Source organism: Prunus persica, chromosome G2 (genome assembly GCF_000346465.2).
Source record: "Prunus persica cultivar Lovell chromosome G2, Prunus_persica_NCBIv2, whole genome shotgun sequence".
NCBI classification, from domain to species: Eukaryota; Viridiplantae; Streptophyta; class Magnoliopsida; order Rosales; family Rosaceae; genus Prunus; species Prunus persica.
Genome location: NC_034010.1, coordinates 17,128,607 through 17,146,295, shown reverse-complemented (window position 1 = coordinate 17,146,295; position 17,689 = coordinate 17,128,607). Strand labels below are relative to the sequence as shown.

At 35.5% G+C, this 17,689-nt stretch overlaps 4 protein-coding genes and 1 long non-coding RNA gene across 5 annotated transcripts in view; 3 read left to right on the top strand and 2 right to left on the bottom strand.

Annotated features, from left to right (window-relative positions):
- Positions 1–1,408, top strand: part of LOC109947071 (TMV resistance protein N-like) — a 7,686-nt gene extending 6,278 nt beyond the window's left edge. The window contains exon 2 of the mRNA XM_020556470.1: positions 1,061–1,408. Within this exon, the coding sequence (XP_020412059.1) occupies positions 1,061–1,386 (326 nt within the window). The 3' untranslated portion in view covers positions 1,387–1,408. The remainder of the gene's footprint in view (positions 1–1,060) is intronic.
- On the top strand, positions 1,444–2,295 carry LOC109947381 (TMV resistance protein N-like). Its single transcript, XM_020557337.1, has 2 exons — positions 1,444–2,197; positions 2,290–2,295. Exons 1-2 carry the CDS (start codon positions 1,463–1,465, stop codon positions 2,293–2,295), a joined length of 741 nt encoding a protein of 246 aa, XP_020412926.1. The 5' UTR covers positions 1,444–1,462.
- LOC109947685 lies at positions 2,471–2,850 on the top strand. Its single transcript, XR_002270474.1, has 2 exons — positions 2,471–2,592; positions 2,720–2,850. It is a non-coding gene; the product is annotated as an uncharacterized LOC109947685 (long non-coding RNA).
- Positions 6,674–8,500, bottom strand: LOC18787718 (protein ECERIFERUM 1). The gene is made up of 4 exons (XM_007219407.2): positions 8,029–8,500; positions 7,451–7,546; positions 7,170–7,343; positions 6,674–7,065 (listed from the first exon to the last, which is right to left on the bottom strand). The coding sequence occupies exons 1-4, from the start codon at positions 8,233–8,235 to the stop codon at positions 6,886–6,888; spliced, it is 657 nt and encodes a 218-aa protein (XP_007219469.1). The 5' UTR covers positions 8,236–8,500; the 3' UTR covers positions 6,674–6,885.
- Positions 12,367–17,689, bottom strand: part of LOC18785414 (protein ECERIFERUM 1) — a 21,753-nt gene continuing 16,430 nt past the window's right edge. Inside the window, exon 6 of the mRNA XM_020557336.1 lies at positions 12,367–12,377. Coding sequence (XP_020412925.1) covers positions 12,367–12,377 — 11 coding nt within the window. The remainder of the gene's footprint in view (positions 12,378–17,689) is intronic.

Below are 17,689 nucleotides of genomic sequence, written 5' to 3'. Positions count from 1 at the left end.
GAGGCAGAGAAGGTTGCAGTGAGTCCATGGACAGGAAATTTTGTTGACTTTGGCATGCAGTGCGTTTTGGTTCACATTTTCTCTGTTGCCACTGAGCTTTCCAGGATGTTGTGGTAATTAGCAAGGCGGAGAAGGTTGGGGAACCCACTGTGATCACTGCAAATTGCCCTAACAAAACTGGGTTGGGCTGTGATTTGTGCAGAGTTATATTGCTCTTTGGGCGAAGCATTTGCAGATGAGGTGACTAATTAATGAATTTTGAGTCAATGCTTACTTCATATTGGGAATATTAATAAGCATTTGTATTCAAATGATTTTGTAGATGGTGGGGATTTCATGCCAGAAGGGAATATCCTTGATTCTTTAACAAAAAAATTATATTATTGATTGATCTGAGGGAAATATCAGGTAATTGCCTTTTCTCACACCAAGAATAAAATTAAATAAATAAAAATAAATAATTGGCCCGATAGTCTTCATTGACCCAAGAGAAACCGCGTGCTCGCCTCGCAACTACACGGTTTCCAACTTCTGTCTCTTTCTTTCTGTGTCTCTTTTCTGAGGCTGTTAGCTTTGCTTCATATTGTTGGTCTTACCAATTCTCTCTGGCTAACATGGTCCAAATTGACCTGTTTGCTTAGATGATCCAAATTAACACCATGTTTGACTATCCAAATTTACCCAGTTGCTCTGAAACTTGTTCTGCTGCATTATATGCCTTCAACGCCCCTAAGTTTCCAAATTTCAATTTCAATCTTTTTGATTTTTCAAGCCATTTATGATCAGTTGAGTGCTTTGATTTTTGAATATTTAATTAGCGAAGTTCTTGTTTCATTGAGTAGTATTTACAGCAGAAGCAGCAGATTTCCAATGGCGTTGAGCACCCAAAGAGCCTCTGCCTTTCTTCCTTCAGCTGATCAGTCGGCTCCTCCTCAATGGAACTACGATGTGTTTTTAAGTTTCAGGGGTGTAGACACTCGAAATAGCTTTTTATCCCATTTATACCACGAATTACAGCACAGGTGCATCAAAACATTCATGGATGATCCAAAGCTTGAAAGAGGGACAACTATTTCTTCTGAGCTCTTCAAAGCAATCCAAGAATCAAGGCTTGCAATCGTTGTTCTCTCGCCAAACTATGCTTCTTCTTCCTGGTGCTTGGATGAACTTACAAATAATCTCCAATGCATGAAATCCAACGACACAGTTCTGCCTATGTTTTTTAATGTGGATCCCTCCGATGTGCGAATACAAAGTGGCATTTTTGCAGGCGCGTTCGCCGAGCATGAGAAAAGGTTTAGGGAAGATATAGAAAAGGTGAAGCGCTGGAGAGCTGCTTTAACAGAAGTTGCCAATTTATCTGGGTTCAATTCAAAAAATGAATAAGCAACTTCTCCATATATACTTGGGTATTTCGTAAGCCAATTTTCACTTTGATGTACCTTCAGACCTTGTTATATCTATGGCTTCTGACTTAATCATTGTTCTTCCTTGTACGTGTGAAAGAAAGCTCATTGAAAAGATTGTTGAATGGGTATGGAGGAAAGTGCATCGCACATTCAAATTGTTAGATTCCACAGAGTTAGTGGGAATTAAGTTTACACGTGAGCAAATGGATTTGCTTTTAGATCCTACAGATGATGTTCGCTTTGTAGGGATATGGGGGATGGGAGGCATTGGCAAGACAACCATTGCTAGGCTTGTTTATGAAAGCATATATATTCATTTTGAAGTTAGCTGCTTTCTTGCTAATGTTAGAGAGGCTTCTGAAGGTAACTGTCTTGTTGATCTACAAACACAGCTTCTTTTCCCTGTCTTGAAGAAACAAATTACTCAAGTTTTGAATGAAGACTGGGGGACCTATTTCATTAAGAATTGCTTATGTAATAAAAAGGTTCTTCTCATTCTTGATGATGTGAATGCATCAAGCCAACTAGAGAAATTTGCTAAGGAAAAGGATTGGTTTGGCAAGGGGAGTATAATCATCATTACAACTAGAGATAAACGGTTGGTTAAAAAGCATGATATGGAGATATCATATAAGGTTGAGGGATTTGGCGATGACGAGGCTCTTGAGCTCTTTGGTCTGAACGCCTTTAAAAAATTTGAGCCTGAGGAAGGTTTTTTGGAATTGTCCAAGTGCTTTGTAAATTATGTGGGAGGCCTTCCATTAGCTCTTAAAATTTTGGGATGCTCTGTGCATAAGAGAGATCAAGATGAATGGAAAAATGAATTGAATAAGCTACAGAAAATTTCTGAGACAGAAATTTTCGATTTGCTCAAAATCAGTTTTGATAGACTAGAAGAGATGAACAAGAATATATTTCTTGATGTTGCATTTTTTCTTAAGGAGAAGGACAAGAATATAGTAATTGGAATACTAGACAGTTGTGACCGTTGTGGTGGGATAAATGGTCTGGTTGAGAAGTCGCTCTTAACTATTGATATTTCAAACAACATTGTTGTTGGGATGCATGATTTAATACAAGAAATGGCATTTCAAATTGATCGTCAAGAGTCTCCTAAAAAGTCGGTGGACGCAGTCGATTGTGTCATCGTAATGACATCATTCATGTATTGATAAACAATACAGTAAGAAATTATGTAGAAAATACCTTCTTTTTAAAAAAAAAAAAAAAAAAAGAAATTTGATTTCTTTTTAACTCAATACTAGACTTACTTGTCGAATTAACTTTTCCTTTTATATTCTTTATTACAGGCAACTAACAAAATTCAAGGCATTGCCTTAAGAATGGCGGAGCTTGAAAGGTGGATATTGGAATTGTGAAGCATTCTCTAAGATGATTAACCTGAAATTTCTTGAAGTTGATAATGTGATCATTTCCTCAATCCCCAGAATTCTTCCTAATTCATTAAGAATTATGAAATGGAATCGGTATTCTTCCAAATATCTCCCATCAAATTTTCAATTGAATAAACTTGTTTCGCTTAAGATGTGGCACAGCAAACTAGTTGGGCTCTGGGATGAAAGAATTGTAAGATTACTGACCATATGCCATCTTACGAATTTTTTGAAAAACTAAACTAAAAGTTTAATTTTTTTCTATTGCTAATTATATATTTTACCATTTTTCATGTGATATTGTACAGGACTTGCCCAATTTGAAATACATAGGCCTTAGTTTCTCTCGAAACTTGGCAACAACCCCAATTTTCACTGGCATTCCAAAACTCAAGGTGTTGAATCTTCAATGGTGTGAGAATTTAGTTGAGATTCACCCATCCGTCGCAGATCTCAAATGGCTTACATATTTAATACTAAATGGATGTAAAAGTGTTAAGAGTCTTCCAAAGGAGGTAGAAATGGATTCTCTTATATATTTATATCTTCAGGGTTGCTCAAAACTGAAAAAGATTCCAGAATTTTCAGGACAAATGAAAAAAATTTCAACTCTTGATTTAAAAGGGACGCCCGTTGAGAAATTACCTTCATCAATTGGACGTCTTGTTGGCCTTACTTTTCTGAATGTAGGCAATTGTGAAAATCTCTTAGGTCTTCCGAGCGAAATTTGTAATTTGAAGTCTCTTGAATGGCTCTTTAGTAGAAACACATTTAGTGACAAATCAAGGTTTTGGTGGGGCCTTCAAAGAAAAGCTTTTGTGTTGGGTTCGGTACATGGTTTATGGTCTTTGAAGTTTTTGGATCTCAGTAATTGTGGTTTTTTTGTGAAGGGGATATTCCCGTTGATATTGGCTGCTTGTCCTCTTTAGAAGAATTAGACCTTAGTCGAAACAATTTTGTTAGCCTTCCTCCAAGCATTGGATGTCTTCCTAAGCTTAAGTCACTTAAGGTGAATGGGTGCCAAAGGCTTCAACAATTGCCCCATCTCCGCTTTGGATTCGTTGATAATGAAGGCTTCTGCGAAATTTACATGAACACAGACGATTGCACTTCCTTAACAATGTTGCCAAAGTTGAGCATGAAAGAAGGAAGAAGATATGTTAAGTTGAGATGTGTGAATTGCTTTGGATTGGTTGAGAATGAAGGCTGCGATGAGAGTATAATACTTGGAATGCTCTGGATTGCTATGGATTGGAGATTTCTTCAGGTTCTCTCTCTGTCTCTCTGTCTCTCTTTGTTTGCGATGATAGTATAATAATAAATACTCAAGTTACTAACCTATACATGGTACAGGTACCTCGTTGGAATATTCCCGCTTTCCAAATTGTAACACCTGGAAGTAGAATTCCAGAGTGGTTCAATAATCAAAGTGTAGGATATTCCTTAATTGTGGAGCTACCTTCATGTACCACTTCGATTTGGATTGCTTTTTGTGATGTCTTTGAAGAAGGTGCCCCTGTGGATCACCCCAATCCACCTCAATACCTTTCTACCAATTCTCAAATTGAATGTCGCCCAAGAGAAGGTGCCTGTGTGCGTAGTAATCCCATTACTAAAGGCCATCTTGTGTCACCTCACCTTTGGGTATCTTGTGTATATCATTATGTAGTCGACAAAGAATGCAGTCAGATGAAGATTTCATTCCATAGTTTTTCTGACGCTTACCCTGACAGAATATATTACTCGGGTATAAAGAAGTGTGGGTTCCGTTTGGTGCACAAGCAAGATGTGGAAGAACTCAACCAAATTATGATGATGAACCACTCCATCAACATCATCACAAAAGCTACTTCTCCTCACAATTCTCACACTTCAGCTGATGCAAGTGGAAACTCTCACCAAAAATCTATCTGCTGCAAAAGCCATGCTCTTTCCAAATGGTTTTTAACAAAACTTGTGATGATTTTCTCCCTCTTTTTAACAACTTCAGTTTCTATGAAATCGTTCAACAATAGTAAAAAATTGGGGCGCATTGGACTTTTGATTTGGAGGGTAACCACTTTCATTTGCTTCTTAGGCCTTGCACCTCCTTATTTTTTGCTATTGTTGAAAAGTTTAATAAAAACTGTGATTCTTAAAAGAGCAGCTAAATTTTGGCAACCTTTGTTAAAAAAGCCGCCTCCTCAAATTTCTGCACATAAATACTTGAAAAGCTAATGACGGTCTTCTTACAATTGATATTACTAAGTTCCCATCACTACCTTTTCTAGCCATGTATTTACCATTAGATTCATCAGTTATTGTTTCGTGGATGACAATTTCTCTCTCTCTCTCTCTCTCTCTCTGCAGAGCATTAATCAACTCATGTATGCAAGAGTTGCATATTTTATGCATTTGAACAAAGTATCTGTTAACATACTGCAAATCAATAAGCAATTACATTAGCAATCAATAAGTATGTTCAGATAGACGAATTGTTTGTTATTAGACCTAGCTGATCAAAAGTAGTCAACTCAAATTTGGGGTCTTGATACAGGATTTGGAGCTGATCAAAATTAGTTGCGTGCTTATTGGCCAGGTTCGCATGAGATTTGCACCTCAAGAGCTACAAGCACATTAGGCCTAGCTTTGTTATAATGGTTTGATTCTTATTGACACAACTTACGTGACATTTCAACTACTCTCTTCTGTTGTGTGCAGGATGAAATAAGCCAACAAGAATTTCCAATCAAAAGCTTAGCATTGAGAATTGATCGTATCAGAAACCGATCAATTGCTTTGTCGGGATTCCTACCTTGTCTTCTTCACTTCATCTCCTTGATAGTTTGTGCAATCTCCTTCAATTATGCAGTCTTCTCTTATTTAGCATATCTGAGTTTTAAATTACCTTACGTAACAAACTGGAATTCTAAAAAGTTCATTAAATTGTCATATAGGTAAGCGTCGTATGAGGTGAAAAATTCAATACATTGAATAGAATTGGACAGTCCTAGTTGTATCTTGAAATAAACAAACTATAACTTTTTTCATATTAAAATAGTTGGAGAACTAGATTTACGAGGTACCACATGATTTATGAATAAGTAGTAGGTCACAGTCAGAATGTATGTACTAACATTTCCACAAAAGCATAGGGTGGCATTTTCACGCTAGTGTATATTAAAGTCACAAAAAATTAAGATGTCAAATTTCATATGCACTAGATATGTAAATGAAAATAAAAATAAAATAACTTATTTGTTTGGAATTTTGTTGTTCAGTTTTCTTTTGTTGATGCACTTCTTTTCATTTGTCAAATCCTATGTAACAAGAGTTCTATACTTGTAATATATAAGAGGAAACTATTCTATTTCTAAGATAGAAAAACAAAACCTCAAGTGGTTAGAGGCTCATGCTAATAACATGTTATATAATTGAGAGAAAATTGTAGAGAGAATTGGAAAGTAGAGAAAGACAATAGAATTTGTGACAATCAACTTGTATATCTTATCCTGGTAAGACCTCTTATTTATAGGCTTACAGTGATAAGAAGACATTAACAACTCATAAATTATTAGCTCATAACTATGGTATTTAGTGTATAGGTTACATATAGAATTAGAAAGGGTGAATGCTAAGAGGTATGGTGGTCATCCACCAACTCATGCATTTACAACAATATATATATATAATAAAATATTTTAACTGTCATATCCTCCTCTTAACATGCAACATAGATTGTTGTTTTTAATTAATTTCAAGAAATATATAAAATATATTATGTAAATTATATATTGGTGTATTTTTTATGTTTATTAATAGAATTTGCTTGTATTGGTGAGTTTAGTTGGTAAATTTCGTTTAATCGACTTTCAAATTATGAATCCGTCATTATTGAAATGAATACTACTTCAATAAATAGTTATATCCGCAATACAGTAACTGATACACACCATGATAATAAAAGCCATGACAACAGAGTTACATAAAAGCCAAAAGCCAAAAGCCATAATAATAGTCACATAATTAAAAACCCAACAGAAATAAGGGACTACTTATAATAAAGAAGAGGGTGCATGTCATTAATATTTTGATGAAGCCAACTAATTTTTGGTGTGGGTGGTAGAGATCATGAGAGGCTGAAAGCCATGTTGGAGAGTTGCTTGCCAAACTTTGTCAATATTGGACATGTTGTACCCACACTCATGCTCCTTCCAGCCTTCCAAGGCATGCACTATGCCTGCTATGCGCCATGCACTCATCACCCTTCTTGGCAACCAATTCTGTTAATAACATAATTAACAATGCAAATTAATAACATAAAAATATATATTAGTCATAATTTACTAATTAATAACAAGAAAAAATAAAACAATTGCTTAATTACCTCACAAGCATGAACATTCTCAAGAGATGGGGGTGTCTTCATTGCTGGAGTGTAGTGGTAGAAGCAGTCTTTACGCAGTTTTTTTTGTGGGAATTGGGAGAAAGGAACAAATAATGTTCCTTTCGGTGCTCTCAGTTGTTCTTCTTCACTCAATCCATCTCCCACTAACCAAATCTGCAAATTCAATTAATTAGCACATTTTTAATATCATTCTTAAGTGTCCAAAATATAACAGCAAAATAGGATTAAAGAAGGTAACATCTGTAGCAGATAATTGATACCTTTTGGGCATAACTTCTTGCAAGGACCAAACGACTGTCAGTGACATTTAATGATTTTGTTAGCTTCAAATACTCGGTCTGGTTCAAAGTAGCTACCTGAAATTATCACAATTTATGTTAGGATATTGGAAAAAACATCGTCTCGTAGATGATTAGACCCAACATGTCAGAGTGGCTCTGGCCCCAGATTTTTTATGTCACTTTAGACAACTTATAATTAAAGTTAATGGCCCCATCTAAACCAAAATTTGGCTCTAATATCAATTGATGTAGGACAATCCGCAGGTATTTAATTAAGCACTCAAACAATAGAACAAAGAAGAATATAAGAGATTAAGGAGAAGAAAATATAGATTGAATGGACAAAAGAAAGGATAGAAATCAGAGAACCGAGAAGGAAGGACAAAAATCAGAGAGTTTTAAGAGAGGGTTTATTCATGGCTAAGTTAGAAATATTAAGCTCTCACATGTAACTCTTGAATATATTTAGGTGTTAGGTATAATTGTATTTTTTATTTCGGCTCCTTAATTTTGCAATTCTAGCTCCGTCCCTGTTTATAGGTGATGCATAAATTTACCTGGATACCCTTCTGACACAAAGCAAAGGCAGTGGCATAAGCAACCTTGGTGAGGTTGCCTCTCAGAAGAACTTCGGTTGTCCCTTTTGGAATGCTGTTTAAGATTACAGCCACAGCTAAGCTACTTCCATCCACCACCTTCATTTTCAGCTCAGGATACCTGTGAACATATAGACCCCCGTATCTGTTCAGCTCCTCACCCTGCATATTTTGCAAAGTTTTATGTTAATTTTTTTAATTTTGTAACCGAAATAATTAAAAGATTACATGTTTTTCTTACTTGTTACAGCTATTGGTATAGCATTGAGAAAAATGAAAAAACAAAAAACAAAAAAAACAAAAAAACCAAAAAAACAAAAAACAAAAAAAAAGGTGCCAGAATATGGAGCTTGGCATTAATTAAGGGTGCCACAATATAAAGCTACCTTGAGTCTTTAACATTAAATACATATCCACCTCAATTCCATTATTAATTGGTTTAGAAATTGTCAGAAAACAAATTAAGTAGAATTTAGGCTACATTTAATTATTTGGAATGGACTAAATTATTTTAATTAAATTAGAAAAATGTTGTGGTCCTTGTGAACTTATAAATACTGGGAATGGACTTATTAATTAGATAACAGTCCAATCTTTACCTTATAAATCTCTCATCTAGACGGATATGATTCATAAAAACTGACTTGAGCTCCACTCTAATTCAATTTTGTTAATGTATGCATTTTGGGTTTTTCTTTTGGCTTCCCTTGACAACTTTGTAATAGGATTTCTATTGTTATTTATCAAGCTCAAGCTTAGATTAAGAATAGCTTCTCTAGGTGTTCTTAACTAACAACTATCCTATGGAGATTCAAGCAATTTGACAAAGGTAAGTATGCATTGCATATCATGGCATTAAAACTGTTTTTATAAAATGATGACTAGTCATCTGTTTCTCGTATGACTAGTCATCCTTACTCTGTAGGATTTCCAGCTGGATAACAAACCTTTTTGTCCTATTCTCCTTTCTCTCTCTGCTGCCATGTGGGTATTCTGACCTAAGGGAATTTTTGTCTTTAAAGGCTATCAATTTCCTCTTTTGGAGCCGTCGCTTTTGGGTGGAAGATTTGGAAAGATTGCTTGCAAGCTTTCTCTTCTTCTTGCTCAAAAGAGAACCATATATGATATTCATGAGTTTTTCCGAAATGAATTCTACCTCTTGAAAAACTGCATGTGTCTTTGAATCTCATCTAGCTGCATAAATCACTCTCATTTATATCTAGGTTTGATTCAAGACTAATTTCTTCAAGAGAATGGTTTCTTGAAGAAATTGGTCATTTTCTCCATGAATCCAAATTTCATTTTTGTATGAGTTAGAGCTTGCAAGCTAGTGCCATGGGATGAAAGAGCTGGAGAAGGAGCTGCCATTTCCATGAAGAACTGGGCTTCAAGCTTTGCTAAGTTGGAGAAGAAGATTGCACAAAGGAGGTATTGCTCATCTTCCTAAATAGATCTAGGTTTTGCTTGAGCTTGCTTGTGTTCCTTTGTAAGAATCTTTTTCTACTTAGTGGATTGCCTGGTCGGTTGATGACCCCCAGTTTTTCCCAATGGTGGGTTTCTGGGTGAACAATTTCTGATTGCATCTCTGTAATTTTTCTGGGTTTGTGTTCTTGGTGGTTGACTAGTCATCGTATGAATTTCTGGGTTTGTGTTCTTGGTGGTTGACTAGTCATCGTATGAATTGTGGTTGACTAGTCATTGTATAAATTCTGGGTTTGTGTCCTTATAGTTGACTAGTCATTATTCCTTCTGAGTGCCTAGGTTGTCACTAGTAATTCTCTAGGCCTGCAGGTACATCTTGGTATGCTCTGTGTATGTTATTGTTTGGTATAATTCATATCTAACAGTTGACTAGTCATAAGAGTATTTGGTCAAGGTCTAGAGCATATGAAGGTTGTTGCGTTCTTGATTGAATATCTTTTAAATTTACCCCTCGTCACCTAAGTACCAATTTCAATTGGTATCAGAGCACCAGCTCTTAACATAAATAGAGAGATCCTTTGAGTGCTAGTTGGTATTAGGTGTGCAAACATAAAAATGGATCAAATTGCTCCTTGCATTCATGATGAACTTTTCTTGTTTGTTAAGAATTATAGAAGGGTTGTCAAAGATAAAACCAAAGTCACTAGGAATTGTCAGAATCTTCCTAGTTCGTCTACATGTGTGTCTCAAGACAATGTTTTTAAGGAGATGAATGTTTTGGACTCTTATGGCTTTAGGGAGGACAAAAGTTTGAAAGGTCTTGTAAAGTGCTATCTATGTGGTGGTACTGGTCACATTGATATGGAATGTGCAAATAACCACAAGACAAAGTTTAATGGGAGAGAAGAGTCAATTATTGCACAATGGAGTGATAATGGTAGTGATGATTCCAATAACTATATCACTTCATCTTATGAAGAGGCAAATAATTTTGCCCTTGTTGGTTCTGTTCATAACTCTAGCCTTGCTAGAGTTCCTGTAGTTAAGAAAGAATCTATGTCTAGAGATGATATGCAAGATGACCAGTCATACAAGGAACATGATGACCAGTCATACAGGGAACTATGTGAAAAGTATGATATGCTTTTCAATGAAACCTGTAATTTCAAAGAACATAGTCTCATGATGGAAGAAAAGGTCAAGGAACTTGATGAACTGAATGAAACTCTCAAAATGGCCAAAAAGAAGTTGAGTGATAGCTTGTATGAGAATGAAGTTGACATGTATGAATTGTATCATAAAGTTAGCATTTTTGAAAAAGAAAATTCTGATTTGATTAAGAAGTTGAATGTACTTGAAAATGACAAATCCTTGTTTCTTCATAGACTGATTTTATTTGAGTTTGAAAAATCATTAGTTGAGCATGAAAATGTGGTCGTGCATGATAAGTTTGTGGTTGAAAATTCTGATTTGCAATGCATGTTATTTGAGAAAGACATTGAGGTTCAAAACTTGTTTGAGATGATAAAATCACTTGAAAACAACATGGTTAAACAATCTGAATCTTTCGATGCTTTACAATTTGAAAATATAAGATTGGAACATGAACTTAAGTTGGAAAAAGAAAAGATTCAAGGTTTAACCATTGGTGCTGGAAAGATTGATAAAATGCTCAATTTTGGAAAATTGTTCGGTGATAAAAGAGGTTTAGGATATATAAATGAGTCTTCTACACCTTCATCATTTGAGACAATCTTTGTCAAAGATGTGTCAACTCAAGAAGCTCCAAAATTTGTTCATGGTCTCAACTTGGGTTTTGATTCCATGAATATTGTTTCTAAGGGAAAGCTGTCTCTTCCACAATCCAAATTTGTGCCTACCTGCCACCATTGTGGTGTGAAAGGACACATTCGACCTAGGTGTCATATCCTTAGGATTGAGTCTCAAGTTTCCAAAGAAAGTGAGTTTAAGACTCATGTGTCATCTTTTAAGGGGTATGCAACTGTAAAGTCTGTGGTTTGTACAAGAGATAAACATTCTTCACTTGCAAAATTTGGTTTCCTTCAACCAAAAAGGTTCATTCCTATATGCCATCATTGTGGCACATTAGGACACATTAGACCAAAGTGTTTTGATTTTAGGAATTTTGAGCAAAAGCCTTTTGTTCATTTCAAGAAAGTAAATGATGACTCACTTCAAACTCAAGTGAATGATCTTCTTTATAAAGTTGTCAAAATTCCTAAGGTTATCTCTTCGCCTCATAAAGTCTCAAAAGTGAAGCAAGTTTGGATCAAGAAGGAAGACCATGTTCTTCCTCATGTTGGTGTCTAGTTTCTTTATTTTATGTATCTAGACCATTCTCTTATTTGTGTGTGCTTCATGGAGTCTAGATACATTGTCATGCATTTGCACCTTGTTCTTTTGTTTTATTATTTTTAAATGTGGACATTGCATGCATATCTTTCAATCATCTCTCTCACAGTGCTTTGAATCTTGGATGATCAACAAAATTTCATGTTCTTTTGAACTTATTCACATTTATCTTGTTGTTCTTGTCCAAACATTTTCCCTTGGTGGCAAGGAATACATCCTATCCATTGTAGATGACTTCTTTGGGTTTATTTTGGTCTCAGTCTTGCTTGAAAAATCAGAAACCTTTCAAAGGTTTAAATCTGTCTACCATCTTTTACAAAAAGTTAAGATGACTAGTCATCTGCCTCTTGTTAGAATTAGAACAGAATCTCAGCTCATCTGTCCCTGTTGAAAACTTTTTATAGAAGCAAGATAGGAAGCCTTCTATACTTGACTGCAAGTAGACCTGACATTTCCTATAGTGTAGGAGTTTTGTGCTAGGTTCCAAAGTGATCCCAAAGAGTCTCATTTGTTTGCTGTCAAAAGAATCATAAAATATGTGAGTAGAACTTTTGAGTTTGGGTTGTAGTATACTTATGACACTTGTGTCAATCTTGTTGAGTATAGTGATGCCGATTGGGCAGGTTGTAGTAATGGTAGGAAAAGCACTTCCGGGAGGGTCTTTTATGTAGGCAACAGCCTTGTTGCTTGGCATAGCAAAAAATAGAAATCTATCTCTTTATTCATTGCTGAAGCAGAGTATGTTATAGCTGGGAGTTGCTGCACTCAACTCTTTTGGATGAGACAAATGTTGGAAGACTATGGTCTTGCTCAATCATGCTTTCTAATCTATTGTGACAACATGAGTGGTATAGATATTTCTAAAAATCCTGTTCAACACTCTAAGACTAAGCATATAGACATTAGGCACCATTTTATTAGAGATCTTGTGGAAGACAAAATTCTATTTTTGGAATTTGTTCCCTCTGTGAAACAGCTAGCAGATATACTCACCAAGGCCTTGGACTTTCAGAAACATGTCACACTTAGGTAGTCCATTGGCCTTTGCTCAATTGATTGATTAGCTTGTCTGTTCCTTATCTTCAGCACATTACAGAACTGTTGACTAGTCATCTTCGTTTTAGTTGACTAGTCAAATATAAATTTTTGTTTACTTGGTGTGCAAATGTCAAAAACATCTGTTTCTTCTGATCTCTGATGGTGTGAAGTTTGATTCATTTTATGCTTTGCCTGATTTGTGCATAATTCCCCCTTCTTGTTTGGAGCCATTAGATGAAAATTTTTGGTGTTTTTATGTCCTCTTGGTGAGACAAGTATTGTGATCCATTGTGGACAATCATTGTTATAATCTCCTATCTTATCTCACTCTCTTAGGCAATTTGTTTATTAAAAAAAAAACAAAAAAAAACAAAAACAAAAAACGGGGAAGTGTGACCAATGTAGTCACGACTCTAGGAAGGTATAAGGTGATATGATTGAAGAATCTAGAGCAAGAGCCGCAAAATTGGGCCACTCAAGCACTTAAGTCTGGGATGTGCAAATAACAAACATAATAAATGGCCAGATTGAGTGATGAAAATCAAATAGGTTGAGTCTATGCTTTGAGTATGTCTTGAAGGCTTATTATATACTTGTCTCTCCAAGAGTGATATTTCTTCATCTCTTGTGTTTTTCTTTTAGCTCTGAACCTCCTCTGTCCATCTTGCCTTATCTCTGAGCATGAAATCTAATTCATATTCTATCTATCAGAGTTAGTTGCAATTGTTTTGTTTGCACATGTGGTTATCTTCTCTCTCGCTTACTCACTGTGCTTGAAGACTTGGACTTGGCTATAGTAGCTAATACATCGTTGATCACTTGATATATTTGCTAGTTCATGTTTGTGTTTTTAAAATCAAAATCATGTCTTCTTCAGGGTCGATACTAAAATTGATGCTTGTTATGATATTGCTTGAGTTCACTAGTCAACATATGCTCATGCTAATTGTGGTTGACTAGTCATCTGCTTAACAGGGATCTTGTGACTTTTGGTGAAATTAATTTTCACTCTCTAAGAACCAAGACCATTGGTTATGACACAAAACACAAAGGTTCACTTGTCTTCTCCTTGTCTCATTTATACCTTCTGTTTCAACACTGGTACTGTGTTTATGTGTGGTCGTGTTTGGATGATACCACTTTGGTCTATGACCCTATCTTAATAAGTTGTGTGTCCCACATTCATTGATTTAGCCTAATATAATCTTGAAATCCTTATGAGTCTGTTGTGCTATATGAGTTTTGGATTGTTGGCTAATTTATTTTGTTGGGGGAGTTTCTTTGAGATGCATGTGTTTTGGCAACATTCTTGCTGGTTGTTTTTATCATTTTCATACATCAATGTTGCCTTCCTAAGCCTTATCTCGATTGATTTGCTCTCTTTTGTTCTTGCTGTGTCTATGAGGTTGTTGGTCTTTTGATGCCACCTCAAATTTAGACATGCGTGACTAGTCCATTTCATAGTCCACTCTCTTCTCCTTGTGCTTTTTGGAAGCTATGTTGTGTTTTTTTTTGGACAACCTAGAGACTTATTTCTTGTATTCTTTCTCACATGTCCTCAATTTTGAGCAAAAAATTAAGGTTCATCTTGCATGGTGCTTTCTTCAAATTTGACATTGATTAATGCCTTAAATTTTGAAATCTTGGTGCTTTGTCTTGATTTTGCACTATGGTGTGTAAAGAAAAATTCATTGGTTGTCCCTTGTTTTGATAAATATGTTGCTTAAACTCTGTCTTTTTAGGGGAGTTTCTTTATGTATAATGTGTACACATTGAAATTAAATTCAACCACTTGATTTTAATTGCCTTAGGTATGATTCCTTGCAACTTGTGCTCCACTTCTTATTCTCTTTAGCTTGATGCACTTTTGTGTTTGTTGGCTATTTATGGAAAGTTTGCTGGATTAGTACATCAAAGGTTAATTCCTTTATGTTATATGATACTCAGGGGGAGTATTTTTGGACAGGTTAGGGATCTTTTTGCTTGGGTAGTCTGTGCAACTTGATAGGGGGAGTTTTCTTGTATTGTTTTGAGCAAATGCTGTTTTGCTTTGTAATCAAACCGTGTCATGTGCATATTGTTCAAATATGATTATGTGACTTGTGTTTAATTCACTTGATTACTGTTTCTCTATATTTGCCTTTTTGCTCTTTCCTTATCAACAAGGGGGAGAACACTCTCAACCCTATATTGCATACATTGCATATTGCTTCAACTTTATATGATATAATATGCTTGTCTTGTGCCTGGGAGTTTGGTTGTTGTTTTGCAGGTACTTCATTTCATCATCTCCTTAGGTTTGGTTTTGGGTTGAGTGTTGTTAGAGAGTGTGTTGTCAAGGAAAGCCAAAAAGGGGGAGATTGTTAATGTATGCATTTTGGGTTTTTCTTTTGGCTTCCCTTGACAACTTTGTAATAGGATTTCTATTGTTATTTATCAAGCTCAAGCTTAGATTAAGAATAGCTTCTCTAGGTGTTCTTAACTAACAACTATCCTATGGAGATTCAAGCAATTTGACAAAGGTAAGTATGCATTGCATATCATGGCATTAAAACTGTTTTTATAAAATGATGACTAGTCATCTGTTTCTCGTATGACTAGTCATCCTTACTCTGTAGGATTTCCAGCTGGATAACAAACCTTTTTGTCCTATTCTCCTTTCTCTCTCTGCTGCCATGTGGGTATTCTGACCTAAGGGAATTTTTGTCTTTAAAGGCTATCAATTTCCTCTTTTGGAGCCGTCGCTTTTGGGTGGAAGATTTGGAAAGATTGCTTGCAAGCTTTCTCTTCTTCTTGCTCAAAAGAGAACCATATATGATATTCATGAGTTTTTCCGAAATGAATTCTACCTCTTGAAAAACTGCATGTGTCTTTGAATCTCATCTAGCTGCATAAATCACTCTCATTTATATCTAGGTTTGATTCAAGACTAATTTCTTCAAGAGAATGGTTTCTTGAAGAAATTGGTCATTTTCTCCATGAATCCAAATTTCATTTTTGTATGAGTTAGAGCTTGCAAGCTAGTGCCATGGGATGAAAGAGCTGGAGAAGGAGCTGCCATTTCCATGAAGAACTGGGCTTCAAGCTTTGCTAAGTTGGAGAAGAAGATTGCACAAAGGAGGTATTGCTCATCTTCCTAAATAGATCTAGGTTTTGCTTGAGCTTGCTTGTGTTCCTTTGTAAGAATCTTTTTCTACTTAGTGGATTGCCTGGTCGGTTGATGACCCCCAGTTTTTCCCAATGGTGGGTTTCTGGGTGAACAATTTCTGATTGCATCTCTGTAATTTTTCTGGGTTTGTGTTCTTGGTGGTTGACTAGTCATCGTATGAATTTCTGGGTTTGTGTTCTTGGTGGTTGACTAGTCATCGTATGAATTGTGGTTGACTAGTCATTGTATAAATTCTGGGTTTGTGTCCTTATAGTTGACTAGTCATTATTATCTGTTGTTTGGTGTTTACTTGATTATGATTGTCTTCACACACTTTCACCATAGTTGTTGCTAGCACAGGGGATGCCTAGATTGATCGGTCCTTCTGAGTGCCTAGGTTGTCACTAGTAATTCTCTAGGCTTGCAGGTACATCTTGGTATGCTCTGTGTATGTTATTGTTTGCGAATTTGAAATAAATTTCTTGACCCTTTTATTATGTCACATTGTGAATCATATGATGTGAGTTATAGTTTTTTATTGAATATCTTTTAAATTTACCCCTCGTCACCTAAGTACCAATTTCAAATTTAAACCAAACAACCAAACGAGTCGGTTTAAATTTGTTTTGACTAAGAAAAAATCAAAACGGTTTAAAATCCCACTACTACAAAAAGTGAAAAAGACGACCAGAAAACAACGACGGTCTAAGTGAAAACCGTCGTGGTTTATAAAAAGACGACGGTTCTAAAAACACCGTCGTGTAATACAACCTTAGACAACTAAAAAATGGAGTTTCAAATGGCTGTTCAAAAACAACGACGTACATAATTAAACAACCGACGTCTATTTGAAACAGATTTCCGCAGTGTAAAATCAATGCCAACAAAGAACGGCAGAAGTTATGAATCGACCGACGTAGAAAGTAAAGACGACGATTTCAATAAAAACTGCCGTTTTTACTCATAAAATAAGACGACGAGGTTTTCGTATAAGACGCCGTATAATTACAAACAAATCCACGGCTTTAAAATACAAAATATCGCCGTATTAAATTAATTTACAACGACGGAAAATATAAATATATCGACGTCATTCTCGTATAGTTCTACTACGTTATCTTTAAATCGTACAATAAAATTTATCGTCGTATTTATTCATTTTATACGTCGTACCTTTAATTTTAACGGTCGTCTTAATAAGAATTTTTGTTAACAATTTTTTTCTTTGATTTTCTTATCCTACGTCGGTAGATCTACTTAATGACAAGAATTGAAATAACCACGACGGTTTATATAGAACACCGCCGACATAATCAGTTTTGTCTGAGATCCCAAGGGTTACGAAATCTTACCAGATGGAACTCTGTTCCACATCATAATCTTAACAGATGACACAGATTTGCAAATATTGCGTCGTGTTAGTTTACAAATTCTAGAACATTAATTTCCCTCATTTTAAATTTCCTCGGGAAAGAAAAATCTATTTATCACGCTTTGGAATTGAAAACTAAAACTGAAAGAATACGGGAAAAAAAACTCCATTTATAATTTAAAATTAAAATCCACGTCGGTTGTAGTACACTTAACGACGTTTAACAAAATAATCTACGTCGGTAATTATAAATCTACCGCCATTTTTAT